The sequence below is a fragment of the Lytechinus variegatus genome, chromosome 1 (assembly GCF_018143015.1).
Source record: "Lytechinus variegatus isolate NC3 chromosome 1, Lvar_3.0, whole genome shotgun sequence".
Taxonomy (NCBI): Eukaryota; Metazoa; Echinodermata; class Echinoidea; order Temnopleuroida; family Toxopneustidae; genus Lytechinus; species Lytechinus variegatus.
The window spans coordinates 9,888,342-9,905,539 of NC_054740.1; the positions used below are offsets into that span (position 1 = coordinate 9,888,342).

Below are 17,198 nucleotides of genomic sequence, written 5' to 3' on the forward strand. Positions count from 1 at the left end.
CCTAATTATTATGTTTATTTTATCAGTACAAGTCTTGAATTTTATATTTTACTGTCTATAGGGACTGCCTCGACAGAACATTTGCTTTGTTATTTTGCAGCTTCCCATTTCATGTTCATTTTTATACATGTACTGTAATTATCCTTATACAATTAGCCTTTTTGAAATCTTACTATGTATCTTTTTTTTCTTCTTTCTTTATGCATTTTTGATATGTTTTATATGCTCAAGGTATTTTAATGGACTTAAATAAATAAATGAAATGAAAAAAATACTCAGTCACACATAACAATCAGAAAATTGAGAAAATTTATGCAATGAAATACAAAAGAATGACATCACTCAGTCTCCTCATTTGCATACCATACAGGATGTGAATATTTTGTTTGTGAAATTAGATATGTCCTAACTTTCTTCTTTGACACCAGATTTCGATGAAACTGTCAGTGGGATGGACTTGCCCTTTCGACTCCGAAACTTACTGTAAGCAAATTTGTTCATCTTTAATAGTGAAAACTTAGATTTAAAAAATATCTTTTCCATTAATTTCCAGCCTTTGTTCGTTTACTTTTGTAAATCTCCATTATGTTTGTATGACGGTATGAATACAGAAAAGAATGACGTCTCTACGTTTATTCTTAGAAAAAAAAGAGCATGCAGTACAGCAATCTGGATAAAGATTTTATATATAAAACATACAAAAATACAAACAACAACAAAACAAATACTAAATGTGAAAGGAGAAACGGCCATACAAAAATCCGTCTACTTTATTTTTCAACCATAATGGCATGATATGTTTTATAATATTGGATTTATTACTTTTTTCTTATGCTACTTATCATTATACTTTTTTAAAATCATTTTTAGTGATGATCGGCATATAATGGACAGCGCCCCCTTACCGTACCGGTACGTCAAGCAGCTGCCTTCGGCTTCGGTGTCGTGTGGTAAGTGCGATTTCATTGAAATTCGTACCTTTTCATCATTATTTATTATTATAAAGACATTTTTAAAGTAAGATTCATATGATCGAAGTTGTTTGAATGAAAGAAATGATTAAGGGTATTTGTAAATTGGTTCTTTTTCCATAATTTCCAGTTTCAAATTGCATTTATTAAAATCACATAATACTACAGTCCCGTGTATGGTAAATAATGTTAGTTGATTTGGTTGTCAACTGCAATGATGCTGCCACCCATGGGTTCATATCGTCTCGCGAGTGAAGGATTATCAGTCATACGCACGCGACACACCACTACACTTCGAAAATACAGTGGGCTTTTGCCCACATAAAATATTATGTATAAATAAATATTCCACATCCTGCTATGACACTTACCGAATCATTTAGATCCTTCCGTGACTTCTTGAAGTTTCTTTCTAAAAATATGTATATTTTCTTGATCTTTAGTGAAGATTTTACGGAGATAGAAATCAGTCAGCGTTGATATCAATTTTCTCCTGAAGAGGGCGCGCGATTTATATTCATATCAAAGACACGACAAGGGAAAGAATAGGCACCTACACTATTTTACACGCATATCGACGCAAGGCATTACGCAAAGTCCGTGAAGTGTCCAATCTTTTCATTGTATAGACTTTGGTATACCGTATACGTATTATTGACGTTCGTCAAAGCTTGTACTGCTGGTTTCTTTCCAGGCACGTATATTATTTTCATTTTTTTTTTATCAGTCATCTTTTTAAATTAATGCAAATGAGTGTTATCATCACCAATAATAATCATTAATTATGTTTTTTGAAGGCATTTTATTAATTGGTGCCCATAATTAGTAAATTAATCATGAGGATTGCGCATTCAAAGAATTTAGATACAGTTATAAAATTACCGAGGAGCTGAATCAAGGTTGTGAAATTATTAGCGCCACCAACGGGCTTCCTTGTATTTCCGTGAAAGAGACAAGCGAAGTCACTTTCGAGGCCGAGGTAAGCAAAATGTGCTTTTTTTATCGGATTATTATTTTATTATTATTTTTATATTCAACAAACTCTTGCTACTTACCGGCAAGAGCCCCGGTGCGTAGCGAGAAGGAGCTTCGGCAAATATTACTTCAGCAATGAAGCGATGTTTGCCGACTACTTCGAAATCCAGGGTCAAACACGGTCTATTGTACGAGGTTAGTACATACTAACCTCGTACAATGTGTGAGTGTGATGCTGCAATGATTGGCTCACTCTAGGTTAGCCTGGAGGCTTCTGGGGAGCAAAAGTAATCTACTCTACGTAGGCTCACTCCCCATGAAGCCTGGGATGCTAAGGCATAGTCATGCATGTATGGCCACAAAATCTGAAAACTTTCGCCCCCAAGTCGAGATTTTTACTTTCCCTCTAAAAAGTAGGCACTTCACACGGGCGAGCGATCGCGCTAGACGTAGATTTTTGCATTGCAGTGAATGGTGAGCGCATGTCTAACACACACAGTTCCCTCCGCTCGGCACTTTGGCCGAGCGCTTGAGTTGCATTCGGCATTGCTCAAAAAGACAGAGTCAGTTTCTTCCTTTATTTCGCTGATTTTGATTGTCCAAATTTCCTGCGGTTAATTCGTACATCTGTGGTAAACATCGGAAATATACAACACGGAGTTTTTACTTACCTTGATGCGAGGAGAGGACCTAATATTCAGGTATTTATTTTTCTTTGCTTGAAATAACCGTCTTGTAATCATCAGATCCCTTGTGAACTCGGTCAGTAATAAAATTGTATATTTGGGAACATTTTGTTAAATTCTAATCAAATTTGGGCCGTAGAGAGCCAGCGGATATGAGCTTCAGTTTTGAGTGTTGTAAGTTGTTAGTGAATCTGACTCGGCCGATCAAGCAGGGTTGTTTTGAGCATATACGAACAGCTGTGAGTGACGTCATTGCCGCTGTGTTGTGCTTGAGATTAGTCTTGATTCAGACACGGTATGTTTCAGCCATTGTATATTTTATTTAAATTACGATTTGAGCTCTGTTAATTATGAAAATTAAATTGTTATTTTGATTTTAATTCTCTTTCTTTGATTACGAATTGTTTTCATTGAAAACTTAATTTCTAATGTTCAAGCAAAGAAAATCAATATCAAGTCATGTTTACTCTGTGCACAAATCTACCACAGGACAACTTGAACTACCCCCAAAATAGGGTTAGGTAATTGGTGTAGATGTTTGGATAGGGGTACAGTGTAGTTGTGTAGGGCGGGGTAATTGTCCAGGGGGGGGGGGGTTGGGGGTAATCGTCCAGGGGTAGTTGCCCTTGAACCAAAGAAATCATATGCCAATATGTCAAATCAATCTGAGTACTTTAAGATTTAAATGAAAAGCTTGTACAATTCCCCATAAGCTATGTATTATAATGTGCCATGCCCAAAACAAAGAGAATAAAAAGATTTTGCGATCTTTTGTCCACAAAAAGCCCTGTTTTTCATCACAAAGATGACAATAACTCGACTTCTAGTTCTAGATATCAGAATTTGAAAATTCAAACAGTTTTGTGAATCATAGATATTGAGCCTCATTGTGAGCTTATACATGCTTGAACAGCCTTTCCTAATTTTCACCTGAAGTGCCTACGAAAAGATCTAGCCCTAAGAAATGTACATGGGGTTCAACTTCATTTTCGACATTTCTACGATATTGATTTAATATTTAATTCATTAAAAAAAAACAAGAAAAATGTTATGAAAAGATGGGAAGAGCTTACGACCGTGTTTACGTCGCCATCTTGATTTCTTTGTCTTCCGCTTGGCGACAGCACGCAAATCGCGAGACAAAGAAATCTCTGGTTTGTGGCACCAATGGGAAGACAAGACAACATTGTGATGTCCTAAAATTTAAACATCCATAATTCATTCATTATTTGATGGAATTACGCCATTTACCTTTATTATTTCATTGCATATTTCTGATTTTCTTAAAACCAACAAGTGAGGGTGGATTTCCCCTTCTTACAGAATCTGTTCAGTTTATCTTCTCAAATTGAAGGTTACTTTTACAGAGTTCCTTCTGCAACAGCCACTCATATTGAAAAAGATATATACACAATGTAGAATGATGTCATATAAAAAAATTTGTTTTTTTAAGTCATAAAGAGTGTATTTTTAAGGAAAATTAAAATGCATGGAAGGAACCCTTTCCATATTGGGTTAAATGTGTTTATCAAGTGCTCATGTATTATTTAAAAATGATTTTGATTAAGTCAATTTTAGTTTTGTTAGAAAGTTCTGATTTTGTTCCTGCCATGTATGGAACTGCAATTAAGGAAATATGACATAAAGAAGATCATAACATTCTCAGTATTTGTCGCAACACTCTAATTTTCAGAAAAATGGCGAATCCTGGGGTAAGCTTCAGCATTGAGACACAGTGGGATGGAAGACTGGTAAACCATCCCACTCCAGTCAGGCTCTCTATGTCAAAGTCCAAAGAAGATGACGGGATAAATCTAGAAGTTGTGGCACCATTCTATAATGATCCTGCACCTCCAGGTCCAGCTGGTAAACCTCAGTCTGGACTCTGGGATTATGAAGGTATGATTTTTTTTTCATTTTATTTAATAGTTTATTTTTCATGTATGTTGGCAAGAAAGTAGAAAATTAATTTAGCAAACAACTTTGCCATTCACTACTGTAGTTTGATGTTTGCAATAAGAATGAGATGTGACGGAATAAATTTAAAGTGAAGAAAATAATACATTTGACAGGCCTGCATTTTACATCAGTATGCTATAAAGTAACAATATATTTATTTCTTATATTAATTATGTCAGCAAAGTCATTGATTGTATTTTATAATTCTGTATAACTATGTTCATGACTATGTTATGTAATATGCACTTTATTTTTTTACTGATCTTGTATTCTTTTAATTTGTTTTGTAGCAGGAAATATCAAGTATATACAATTATCCGTTTAAATGGACACAGTACTAGTAAATGAAATAGTTTCTAGAGAATTTGAAATTATAATCAATTCTGACTCTGCCGTTTGGATTTATCTGTATGTTTAGACAGTCAAGATAATTTTAAAGAAAGCACATATTAAGTCTGACTGATAATCAAGGATCTTTTTTCCAAGTACCTACTAAATACTAAATGAGCCTACCAAACCTACTTTTTTATATACTCCCTTTTTATTTATAAACTTCTATTATTTTATGTACTACTATTATTACTACTACTACTACTACTACTACTACTACTACTACTACTACTACTACTACTACTACTACTACTACTGCTGCTACTACATGTACTACTACTACTACTACTACTACTACTACTACTACTACTACTACTACTACTACTACTACTACTACTACTACTACTACTACTACTACTACTACCACTACTACTACTACTGCTACTTATAATAATAATATGAAGTAGTACTAATAATTCTACTACTGTTTTTATTACTAGATACTACTTTTTATGTCATACTTTTATTCTAGTGGTGGAAGCCTTCTTTCTTGGATCAGATGAAACATATCTGGAGGTAGAACTTTGCCCGTAAGTAAATGTTTTCAAATGATTCTGATATGTGTTCCATTTCTTGGGATAACTGAATAACTTTTTGGTAATTGTAGTTAATTGATCATGTGAAAATGTTTTAATTTTTTTTAACCATCAGTGTTCTAGCTATGCCCATTTTAGTAATGGTCGCTATTTCACAGCATTACAAAGTAATTTTCAGGCCAAGTTGGTGGTCTTAAAGTTTAAAGTGGAGGAACATCAATGTAATAACAATCTAACATTCTTTGAAAATAACTAATATTTATTCAAATATAATGTGAATTATGCAAATGAAACAAGATGGAAAGATGGAATCGAACACAAGTGCAACTCCTCTTTGTAAGGAGTAAGTTTTGAAACACCTTTAATTTGAAATTAGTGGTCGATGGAAACAGTGTGTTTCATGATGAGTGGTGGGAGGAAATCTTTGCCGGTTGGGCCCGATCACTGCTGTCAATCCCTGTTCATATTTTACCACATTAATCATATGTCAAAAAAACACTTTAAAGTATTCATTATCATTTCAAGTCACATCCACAACTAAGAAAATTAAAACTTAAGACAGGGGATTATTAAAACTTATCTAGTGTCAAGGAGAGAGAAACGTCTCAGCCTATGTCCTACTCAAGTCCCATTCACATCTTAATTAAACATGTATTTAAGCAGGAGATTAACTGTTCTTTCGTTAATTACATGAATTTTTTATTATTGTCTTCCTACTCAAGACTATCACTCCTAAATTAATTTTGTATTTTTAGCTGGAGATTAACCACATCTTGTATTGATCATAGAAGGAGGATCTCCCTGTCCCTTACTCTAGCCCATTCACACCAAGAGTAAATATATATTTTAGCAGGAGATTAAAGTTTGTCTCACAGATTTCTAATAAAGTGGAGTTTTACTTTGATGCCTTATGTATATACATCAATGTATGTTGAGCCATTTACTGCACATTTTCCAATCCCTCAATAAGAAAAACTAGTGTTCACTGTCTTCTTATTTTAGTCTCATTCACACTGAGACATTTAAGCAGGAGACTAAATTTGTCTCATTTAAATCAGGGAGGAAAATCTTCATTACATGACCTCCCACTCAAGTCCCATTCGCACTCAAAGAGCCCCACCTTCTCAATTATTCTCAATCTCTTGATCTTGCTTGGCCCCTTTGCTCGAAAGAAGCCTTAAAATACATGTACTCCACTTTAGGGCTGCTTTCATATTAAAGCAAAGGTTTTCAAAATATAGCCATATGTTGGTGAGTCGGATCTGATGTTGGAACTAATCCTTAGGATTAAGACCAATCCAAAGAAGATCAAAGTAATTTTGAATGAAGCGAAGTGTATATTAAAGATGAGTAGACTATCAATGTATGTTGGATGTGAGTTTTAGCTATTAATGATAATTTTTCCTTGCCCTCATTCCTGTGCCTTATGCCCCCGGGGGGGCCACTTCCATTCATGAGTGGATACCATGCGCGACCATGGGGTCTCGAAAAGCACCCTAAACAAGTAATTTCCATATTCTTAAAATACACCCCTTAACAAGTATTGGCGTGTGAAACCCTACCCTTAACAAGTATTGGAAGCAAAACGATACTCTTGACAAATATTCCCTGAAATGAACCCCTAACAAGTACAGGAATGTTTTATTGTTACGGGTCCTTCGTCGTCGACTTTACCTTATTTGGGTTAGTACGACCCCACCTTCTACACCTCGTGCAAATCGGACCCTAAACACGTAGTGTTGGGGCAAAAAGGACATCCTTTATAAAACATTTTGATTTTGTTTTATCATCCCCGCAAATTCGACCCTAAACACGTAATTTTCTTAGCGAAATAGATACCCTTTTTTCATTATTTTTGTGTTTTTGACACCCTTATCACGTTACGTACGTAACGTGCCCTATCGTGAAAAAGACATCCTTTTTACGTGTTTTTTTGGTCGCGCATGGTATCCACTCGTCAATGTAAGTGGCCCCCCCGGGGTTATGCCTCACCACTGAGAAAGTTTTATATGAATATGTAATAATAGTATCGTCGTCGTCGTCATCATCAACATCATCATCATCATCATTCCATCATTATTATAATTAAAAGGAATGATTATGGTAAAATAATGATAATGATAATAATAAAGATAATGATAATGTTAATGATAATAATAATGATAATAATAATAATTACAATACTACTACTACTACTACTACTACTACTACTACTACTACTATTAGAGAATTTGAAATTATAATCAATTCTGACTCTGCCGTTTGGATTTATCTGTATGTTTAGACAGTCAAGATAATTTTAAAGAAAGCATATATTAAGTCTGACTGATAATCAAGGATCTTTTTTCCAAGTACCTACTAAATACTAAATGAGCCTACCAAACCTACTTTTTTATATACTCCTTTTTTATTTATAAACTTCTATTATTTTATCTACTACTATTATTACTACTACTACTACTACTACTACTACTACTACTACTACTACTACTACTACTACTACTACTACTACTACTACTACTACTACTACTACTACTACTACTACTACTACTACTACTACTACTACTACTACTACTACTACTACTACTACTACTGCTTCTACTACTACTACTACTACTACTACTACTACTACTACTGCTTCTACTACTACTACTACTACTACTACTACTACTACTACTACTACTACTACTACTACTACTACTACTACTACTACTATTACTACTACTACTACTACTACTACTTCTATTAGTACTACTACTACTACCACTAATAATAATGAAAATAATTCCACACAGACATTGGTCAGCTAGTGGATTTCAAAACACTTCTGCCAAATTATTTTGCCTAAACTAATTTCATTACCAAAAGATGGTATGTTGAAAAAGGGAGGAATTGTCTCGTTTATTGCGCTTGGATAAAGTGAGAATGCACCTTAAAGATGTTGGTTGTTTTGTCATGACAGTAGTTGTTTTACTTAACTGACATATACTCCCTCTGGAAATATTATGATGATAGTGAGTTTATGTGGTCCTTGGTGTATCAAAACAACCTCTTCTTACTCTTTATCATTTAAAATGGGAACGTTTAGTAGTCAATAGCTTAAGAATGGCCCCCATTATTATAAGGGCATGTTAAATCCACATATAGATATAAATGTACAGCTCTGTAATTCTTTCAAGATTATTTTTGACCATTGATAATCAATTACTCATCAATTCTAATCATATTCTTTGGGAAATGTTATATATCAAATTATAAATGTAGCCTCACCATTTAATGATCAAAATGGCACCTTGCCACATTTAAATGAATCTTATAATGTTGAAATAATCATCTAATTAGCTGCGTGTATGATATAGCTGGGAAACCAAATAAAAACTTGTTATAAAAGGAAACAAAATAAGAGAAGTAGATCGCTAAATGTGTGAACAAAAAGTAAGAAAGTTATGATTTATGAAATTGGAATAAGGTTAATCATTTTATTATTTCAAATTGGCCACATAAGTGATGTCGCCAGAGGCAGCGGAATGTCAGGCTCATACAATGAAAGTGGAGGGGCACCTATTTTTTGGCAGACAAAAGGTGCCCCTCCACTTTCTTTGTTCGAGCCTGATGTTTCGCCGCCTATGAATGTCGCTGTGATACAGGGCAAGGACAACCTCTTGATTTTATACTGAAATAAGCAAACTTAAAATGAAATATTTCATAAATTTTTTTAAAGATCTTTACACCAGTGCTTCTCAATGTTTTGAACTTGAGGCCCATCTTTGCTGAAACCTGCCCATGATGTTTGCCCTTTTGGGGGATGTTCAATATTGATTGACACAACACACTAGCGAGGAAGTGAAGTGACCGAGCAGAAATTTTTTTCTCCGTGTTCAAGCATCTTTGTTGGGATTTTAACAAATATTTTCAAATGAAAAAGAAGAAAAAACAAATATTGAGATAACATTTCTCCAGAGGCTCGCTATATGAGCATACAGCCATGCCTAACTTGGCTCTAGCTCACAAGAACGTCTAACATTTACTCTCATCTTGATAAGAAATGAAAGGAACTTGAAAGAGAAACCTACCAAGAAGAAATAACAAGCCACTTTCATGATATGCTACCTTGCTCTTGTGGTGTAATTTAGGGGCTTAATTAGATTTTCTTTCAAAACAAAGAGACTTAATCAGCTAATTATATAGTGTGAACACCCTTCTTGGTTTTAATTGTGTCTAATTCTTCCTAGACTTGTGAAACTATGTAATTAATAGATCTAAATTATGCGGCAGTCAGAATGACATAATTTGATGGAACCCCTCCACCCCTCCCCTAAAAAAAAGAAATTTCTATTATATGTGAAGAGATACTGCTAGGCTAATCTAAATCAAATTGACTTCAATTATTATAGACTTGTTGGCTGGAATTCACATAGCTAGTTTAATCTAGGATAATTAACCCATGGGTTAAGTTAACTAATCAGTGTCTCATAAAGCAATGAAATTCACATTCAATAAGATCCTCCAAACACATCATCTTCCAGAACCTGATGGTCTTTAGCTATATGGTTCCATGACATTTGCTCTGCCGACTATTGCTCGGAGGTTAATTCCATACACTATTAAAAAGGAAATACAGTCTATAACCCTGGATTTAACACCATGCCCTATCCTAAACCTATCAACCCTAACCCTATATCTTGACGAAATGAAGCCCAGAGTAATTGTCGCTGGAGCAGATGTTGTGCCACCAACTATGATATATTCAGCGGCTTAGGTTCTTGATACAAAGAATTCTGCAGTCCATGGGCTATGCTCAGAGAAATGTTGATTAGAATCAATAGAGAAAAATCAGACAAGCATAATGCTGAAAATTTCGTCAAAATCAGATGTAAAATAAGAAAGTTATGACACGTAAAAATTTCACTTATTTTTCACAAATTCAGTGACATGCAAATGAGACAGTCAATGATGTCCTTATAAACTCACTATTTCTTTTGTTATTTATTGTTTGAATTATACAATATTTGATTTTTTTTTTTTACATATTTCACAAAAAGGACCAACTGAACCGAACCATATAGTATTGAACAATGTTAATACCACATGTTCAGAAAGGAATTAATCATTGTTTTAACTTGACAGTGAGTGACAGTGAGCAGAAACTGAGAATATTTCATACTTCATATAATAAAGAAATAGTGAGTGGATGACACCATCAGTCTCCTCATTTGTATACCAACCAGGATGTGCATATAACTGTTTTGTGAAATTAAGCAAAATTTTAAAATATAACTTTCTTATTTTACATCCAATTTTGATGAAATTTTCAGTGTTATGCTTGTTGGATTTTTCTCTTTTTATTCAAATCTTTTTGTTTGGGTGGACTTGTCCTTAAAACTGTTGAATAAAAGAATTAAGCAGTCAGTGACTTTAATTCTTGGTGTACATGAAGCTATGATTGGGCTTGAATCATAACAAATCAGCAGTTAGTGGCTTAATAGTTTTCGATGTGGATGGAGCTACATGTATGATTGGTTTCAATCAAAGAATTTACAGTCTGTGGCTTGAAAACATGTTTGAACACAGCAATGATTTGGCTTGAATCAAATAATTCAGCAGTCAGTGGCTAAGTTCTTGATGTGATTGTGAATGAAGCTATGACTGCTTGAATCAAAGAGCCACTTTATAGCTGTAAGTTCTTGATGTGAATGGGGCTAAGATTTGGCTCGAGTGTGGATAATTGTTTTGAATAGAAAGGAAATAACTTGATTACCTGTGCTAGACTTCTCTCTGTCACCATGCATCATACATACATGTAGGTGAATTTCTCAGGTAGCTATTCTAAGACAGAGTTTGACGTTTAATATACACAGGTTCTTATCCTTTCCCTCATTTTATCTAGAAATATTCTAAGTAGTGTCGGATTTATTTTGATGGAGATGCAATTCATAATTTCATAATCTATTAAAAACTTTGTTTAATTGTAGAGCATATTCAATAGTCATACTTATGCTTAAAGTCTTATTGCCATCCATTTTACATACTGTGAATTTTCAAAGGTTCGGATCCAGCTTTTGGCGAAAGGGGGGGCGCACTGTCGAGCGGCGCACATATTTTTGCACTTCACCGGCGCCATAAAAGAAAATGTTGAAAAAGAAAAAGGGGTAATGCCTGACCCTGTCAAAACACGCACACGCACACACACATGCATATATATATATATATATATATGTATATATATGACTCATATCATATAGATATACATGACTCATGAGATAGAGACACATATTTCACCGACAAATTAATGCGAGCGCGAAGCGCGAGCTGAAATTTTTAAAGTATACTGACCTGAAAACAGGAAAAAGGTGCCTGTTTAAGACTGTTTGTAGTAACTCATGAGGAGGATACATATCTCACTACACAGATAATGCGAGTGACGAGAGCGAGCTGAAATTTACTTATATTCTGACCAGAAAGCTTGATATTCTAAGCATTCTTGGTACCAATGATTAAGATGGGTATCTAAAAAAAATGCGAGCGCGAAGCGCGAGCTTAAAATTTTGATATTTCGATCTGAAAACATTACAGTTTAATGTACGTTTTAATAAAGAACAAGATTATATCCAACAAAAGATTATTGCAAATCGAAGCGGGAGTTCTTTTGAGGTTCAGAACTAAAAACGGGACATTCTATTTACCTATTTAATCATGAAAAGTATGGGGTTTTGCTACAGAAATGATGCGAGCGCGAAGCGCGAGCTGAAAAATTTTATGTTCCAATCTGATAATTTGAGCACGATTTTTAATAAAGAACGAGTTGTGTAGCTCAATCTCATTTGCTGATTTCTGTGTAACATTACCATCTTATTGTTTTTGCACATGCGGAATTATTGGGGGAGGGCAAAACGATCATTCTTGACCGCGGCGCCGATCTAGATTTGGTTAGCAATAGGCCCTTCTTCATTATTTTACCGGCGCTTATTTATTGAAATCAGGGGACGCTGATCATTCTTGACCGGCGCCGATTTAAATTTAGGTGGCGCCGGTTAAGACAAAGGCAGCGCCGATTTGTCTTGACCGGCGCCGATTTAAACAAGTAGTACTGATTATTTTTACCGACGTTACATAAGATTCAGGCAGCGGCAATCCATAATCGACTGGCGCCGATCTAGAACCAGGAGGCGCCGATTATTCTTGACTGGCGCCGATTTTTAACCAGGTGGTGCTGATTATTCTTGACCAGCCCCGATTTAGATATACATGTAGGTGGCGCTGATTATCCTTGATCGGCGCCGGTTAAGAACTCAGGCAGCGCCGATTTTTCTTTACCGGCGCCGATTTATAACCAGATGACGCCGATTGTTCTTGTCCAGCGTCGATTTAGATTTAGGTGGCGCTAATTATCCTTGATCGGCGCCGGTTAAGACTCTGGCAGTGCCGATTTTTCTTGACTGGCGCCGATTTATAACTAAATAGCGCTGATTATTCTTGTCCGGCGCCGATTTAGATTAAGGTGGCGCTGATTATTCTTGATTGGCGCCAGTTATATGCAGGCAGCGCACTGCTACCGGCGAAGTTGTTGGGAAAAGGGTAGTTAAAAGAAAAAATAAGGAAGATGATATGATTACGCTTTGCTGGGGATAGTCTTTCCTTTACTGTTGCTAATGTTATATCAGTGTATAATTTTTTTTAAGCAGCGCCTTTTCCCTTTCTTTCCTTTATTTTTAATTTTTCAAGCGGCGCCTTTTCTTTCTTTTACTTTTTTTTTTATTTTCTTTATTTTGAGCGGCGCCTTCGGCGCCGCTCAAATATTAGGGGGGGCGCGCGCACCCTGCGCACCCCCCCTGGATCCGCCGATGATTTTTAAGAGTTCAGACCTTCTAATTTTATGAGACTTATTGAAAAATGTAAATTATATTTGGTTTAAGGTTTATTTCATGTTTTTATATGCCCGTCCTATGGGATGTATTATGGTATCACACTCGGTGTCCGTCTATCAGTCTGTTAACTTTTCTTTGTAAATGTGATAACTTCAGTTTAAATTAACCTCTAGAGGCTCATATAATTTGGTGTGTATGATATTAGCATGGATCCCAGGAAGCCTAATGATTTTGAGGTCAAAAGTTCAAAGGTCAAGGTCACAGTGACATGTTTTCATCTTACCCTTCTGAAGTCCTTGTAAATGTGACAACTTCAATTTAGCTTAACTGACATATGCTCATAATATTTGGTGTAAATACATGTATGATACTAGCATGGATCCCAGGAATTCTATTGATTTTGAAGTCAAAAGGTCAAAGGTCAAGTTGCTACCTTCCACTTTTCTTGCTTGACCAATAACTCCATTTTCCGCGTGACAGGCATTATGACATTATGTGCTCGCCCCAGCGACACTCGTTATTTGATACCTTTAATGTCACCAAAGTTGTTTACCCTTAATACCCCTTTGACAATTGCTGATACACTTTTTATTCATCCCTTCATACTTTTCATATGCTGTGTCAAAATCAGTTTATTATCCTGAGTGATTTTCTCATGGTATTTCTACTGCACATTTTAATACACTTCCACTTGTATGATTTTCTATGATTTTATATTTATGTGATTTTATTTATTTACTGTCTTTTTGGCTTCAGGCATGGTCAGCATCTTGTATTACGTCTCCAGGGAGTGAGAAATATTATTGAGGTGAGTGAATAATTATTTTTATACATTATTGTTGGGACATGTGGGAAATTCAATAGAACTCATTTATGACTTCAGTTGTGCCCATCCATTGAAAAGGTATTTACCTCGATTTGCAATAATTTTTTAAAGATGCATTGACGCTTGCAGGGATCCAGAATTATCCAGGAGCCAAAGGATTCATGAGCGGACAACTCCCTGTGTTGTACCGTGAAAGACCAACATGAAAACCAACTAAAAAAAACTTAAAAGAAAAATATTGTCGATTTATATTTTTAAAATAACCATCATACATTAAAAAAAGCCCCCCCGTAGAACTAAAATGAGCAGGGATATAGTCAGGGCTAGCCTCAAGGCCATGTTTAACTGGCACTGGCCTCGGCCTTAGTGGCCTGTACAATGTCTAGGGGAGAAAGATTTCTTCAGCAGCCTTGTGACCCGGAACTTCAAATACATTCCTTTAGCAATAAACAATAATTAATGACTATAAATATTCTTGTTTTTATATCGCTGAAAACTTAATTTATAGTAATAATAATAGGCATTTATATAGTGCCATTTACAGTATCTAGAAATATTCTATTCCGAGGTGTGATGTTATTATTATTACCTTGGCTTTAGCTCGAGTTGCCTTTCAGCACTCATGCATTCAAGGAATTAATCCTGATGGTACCCATTCACCTCACCTGGGTTGAGTGCAGCACAATGTGGATAGATTTCTTGCTGAAGGAAAATACGTCATGGTCGGGATCTCTAAGTTAATCTTTATCTCTTAGTGTCTATTAATGCAATCTACAAAAATGGAGCATAACTACCCTGCCTTTAGCAGATCAGCTGTTACACGCTTCTGCATTTCAAGAAATACATTCCTGCCAGAACATCATTTACCTCACCTGGGTTGAGAGAAGCACAATATGGATAAATTTCCTACTGAAGGAAATAACACCATGGCAGGGATTTGAACTCATGACCTTCTAGTTGAAAAAATAAGATGTAGAACCACTAGACCACGATGTTCACACTATGATATATCCCCTTTAAAGGAAGGAGTGCACAGTACATGTCTTGGCCTATGAACTTTTCAACAGGTGTTGACTCTATGGTAAAAGCTGAACTTTGTGGGGGGATATTTTAAGATCACAGCACTCAGGCAAAATAAGAAGATGAAAAACATCACATAAGCAGGGACGGAGTGCTTAGGGTGAATTGCCCCCATATGAAAAAAAAAACTTTAAAAAAATTTATTTTATTATTGCAAAAAGCCTCCATGTTGAGTGCTCTCAAATTAAGAGGAACACAAACGTGCATATATAGTCCTTAACCCCCCCTCGATTCTTTGCACAATGTAGTATTTTATTCCAATTTTGTCCCCTTGCTTGGCCTGCATGTATTTACGTTTACTTTCAATCATTTACTGGAAGCAATGCTGTGAAAATGTCCATTATAACAGATATACCGGAATGTTTTTCCTGGGAAGATTGGAATTCCAATCTTTGAAATTTATGAAATACATGTACAGCCCCCCCTGGGAGAACGATTCTGAAGAGCTGAAGTGTACGCACTAGGTAAATAATATAATTATCATCATAACTTTTGAAAACAAATTGATGTTTAAAAGAATATATTTTGAGATTCGTGGCATACTTTCTAGAAAGTTACTTAAGAAATAAAAAATGAAAAGAATGGAATATTACTCACTGGTTTTGGGGGTATTTCCTGAAAATGAATCTCTCAATGTACTATCAGAATAGCCTATGCTAAGTTCCAAAAGGCAGTCAGTTGGAAGTAAATACTTCTCTATATTCCTGTATAGATCTTCCTTTGGGTGTAGATCCCTACCGAGGATTATCGTGAAAATCTACATTTGCACTTGGTGCGGATAGAATGCAATCTTGACTAACAGTATGGTTGGCGGAGTGAATCACCACCGACTGATTCTTGGTCTCTCTTAGTAAGCGATGAAACACAGGAAGATCGCTTGCCCAGGAATGAGGCAGGGTGCCTTCCCCTTGATCAGAGAGAGAGAGAGAAAGAGAAGGAGAAATAGAGAGAGAGGTAGGTGTTTTCACACCCATCTAATTACAGAAAATAACTGATATTTTGCCAGTTTGAAGGCGAAGTAATTGTAGTATCCCCCCAAATTTGCCCTCAAATTAGTTGTTGCCTTTCAAAATGAGAAGAACGTTTGCACAGATTTCTAGAAGACTGCTGGGATATTTTCAGTGTGAAAGTGAGCTACATGAAGTTTTGATGTCAAATAGGATGAATGCAAATCTTTTGAACTTTTAATGCATGGTGGCATATCAACTGGCACTGGGGCAAGTGCTAAAACAGTGCTCTGTCCAGCATCTGACATTCCAGGGGGGGGGGGGTCACTTTCAGCATTGAGATGTCATCCCTTCTACAGTGTACATATTATGTTTTGTGTCAGTTACTACTTTGGTCGTTCATGAGGCGAAACCTTACAGGGGGTTTCTCCCTTTTTTCCTCCCCCTTTTCCCCTTTTCATTCCCCCTTTCTGTTATTCTACCCCCCTTGCCTCTGAAAGTGGCACCCATGGCACAAACACCCTTGCTTCTTGATAATGCAATATTTAGTGGAATGCAAGAGACTTCATGATGACTCATTTCCATGAGAATTTATCTGGTCTAGGGAGGTGTGAATGGGCTATTCAGTTAGCCATATTGAGGCCAAATAGGTTCTTTTGTACCTCAGTCACATTTGTTCTATGGCTACCATATGGTGAGTCGAAAACTGCCGTTTTAAAATTTTTTGTATCAGCTACATACAGGTCTTTTGAATAGAAATGAATTAAACAGCCGTTTTCAACTTGCCATACGACCGCTGTAGATTAAAAGTGATTGAGGTATTTAATAGGCACCTTGTCAAAATTTTGTCTTTCCACAAGATTCATGTCAGCATTTTTTTAAATGTTACCACCCTCATTTCATTATAAACAAAACAATGGAGCATGAAGGAAAACCACTATTATAAGAGGCATTGTGTTTTTA

The 17,198-nt window shown here is 35.7% G+C and overlaps 1 protein-coding gene across 1 annotated transcript in view; it reads left to right on the forward strand.

Moving 5' to 3' along the window:
- Positions 1–427: 427 nt before the first annotated feature.
- Positions 428–17,198, forward strand: part of LOC121424707 (UPF0462 protein C4orf33 homolog) — a 40,167-nt gene continuing 23,396 nt past the window's right edge. Inside the window, exons 1-5 of the mRNA XM_041620493.1 lie at positions 428–483; positions 871–950; positions 4,326–4,531; positions 5,454–5,511; positions 14,139–14,190. Coding sequence (XP_041476427.1) covers positions 4,330–4,531; positions 5,454–5,511; positions 14,139–14,190 — 312 coding nt within the window. The 5' untranslated portion in view covers positions 428–483; positions 871–950; positions 4,326–4,329. The remainder of the gene's footprint in view (positions 484–870; positions 951–4,325; positions 4,532–5,453; positions 5,512–14,138; positions 14,191–17,198) is intronic.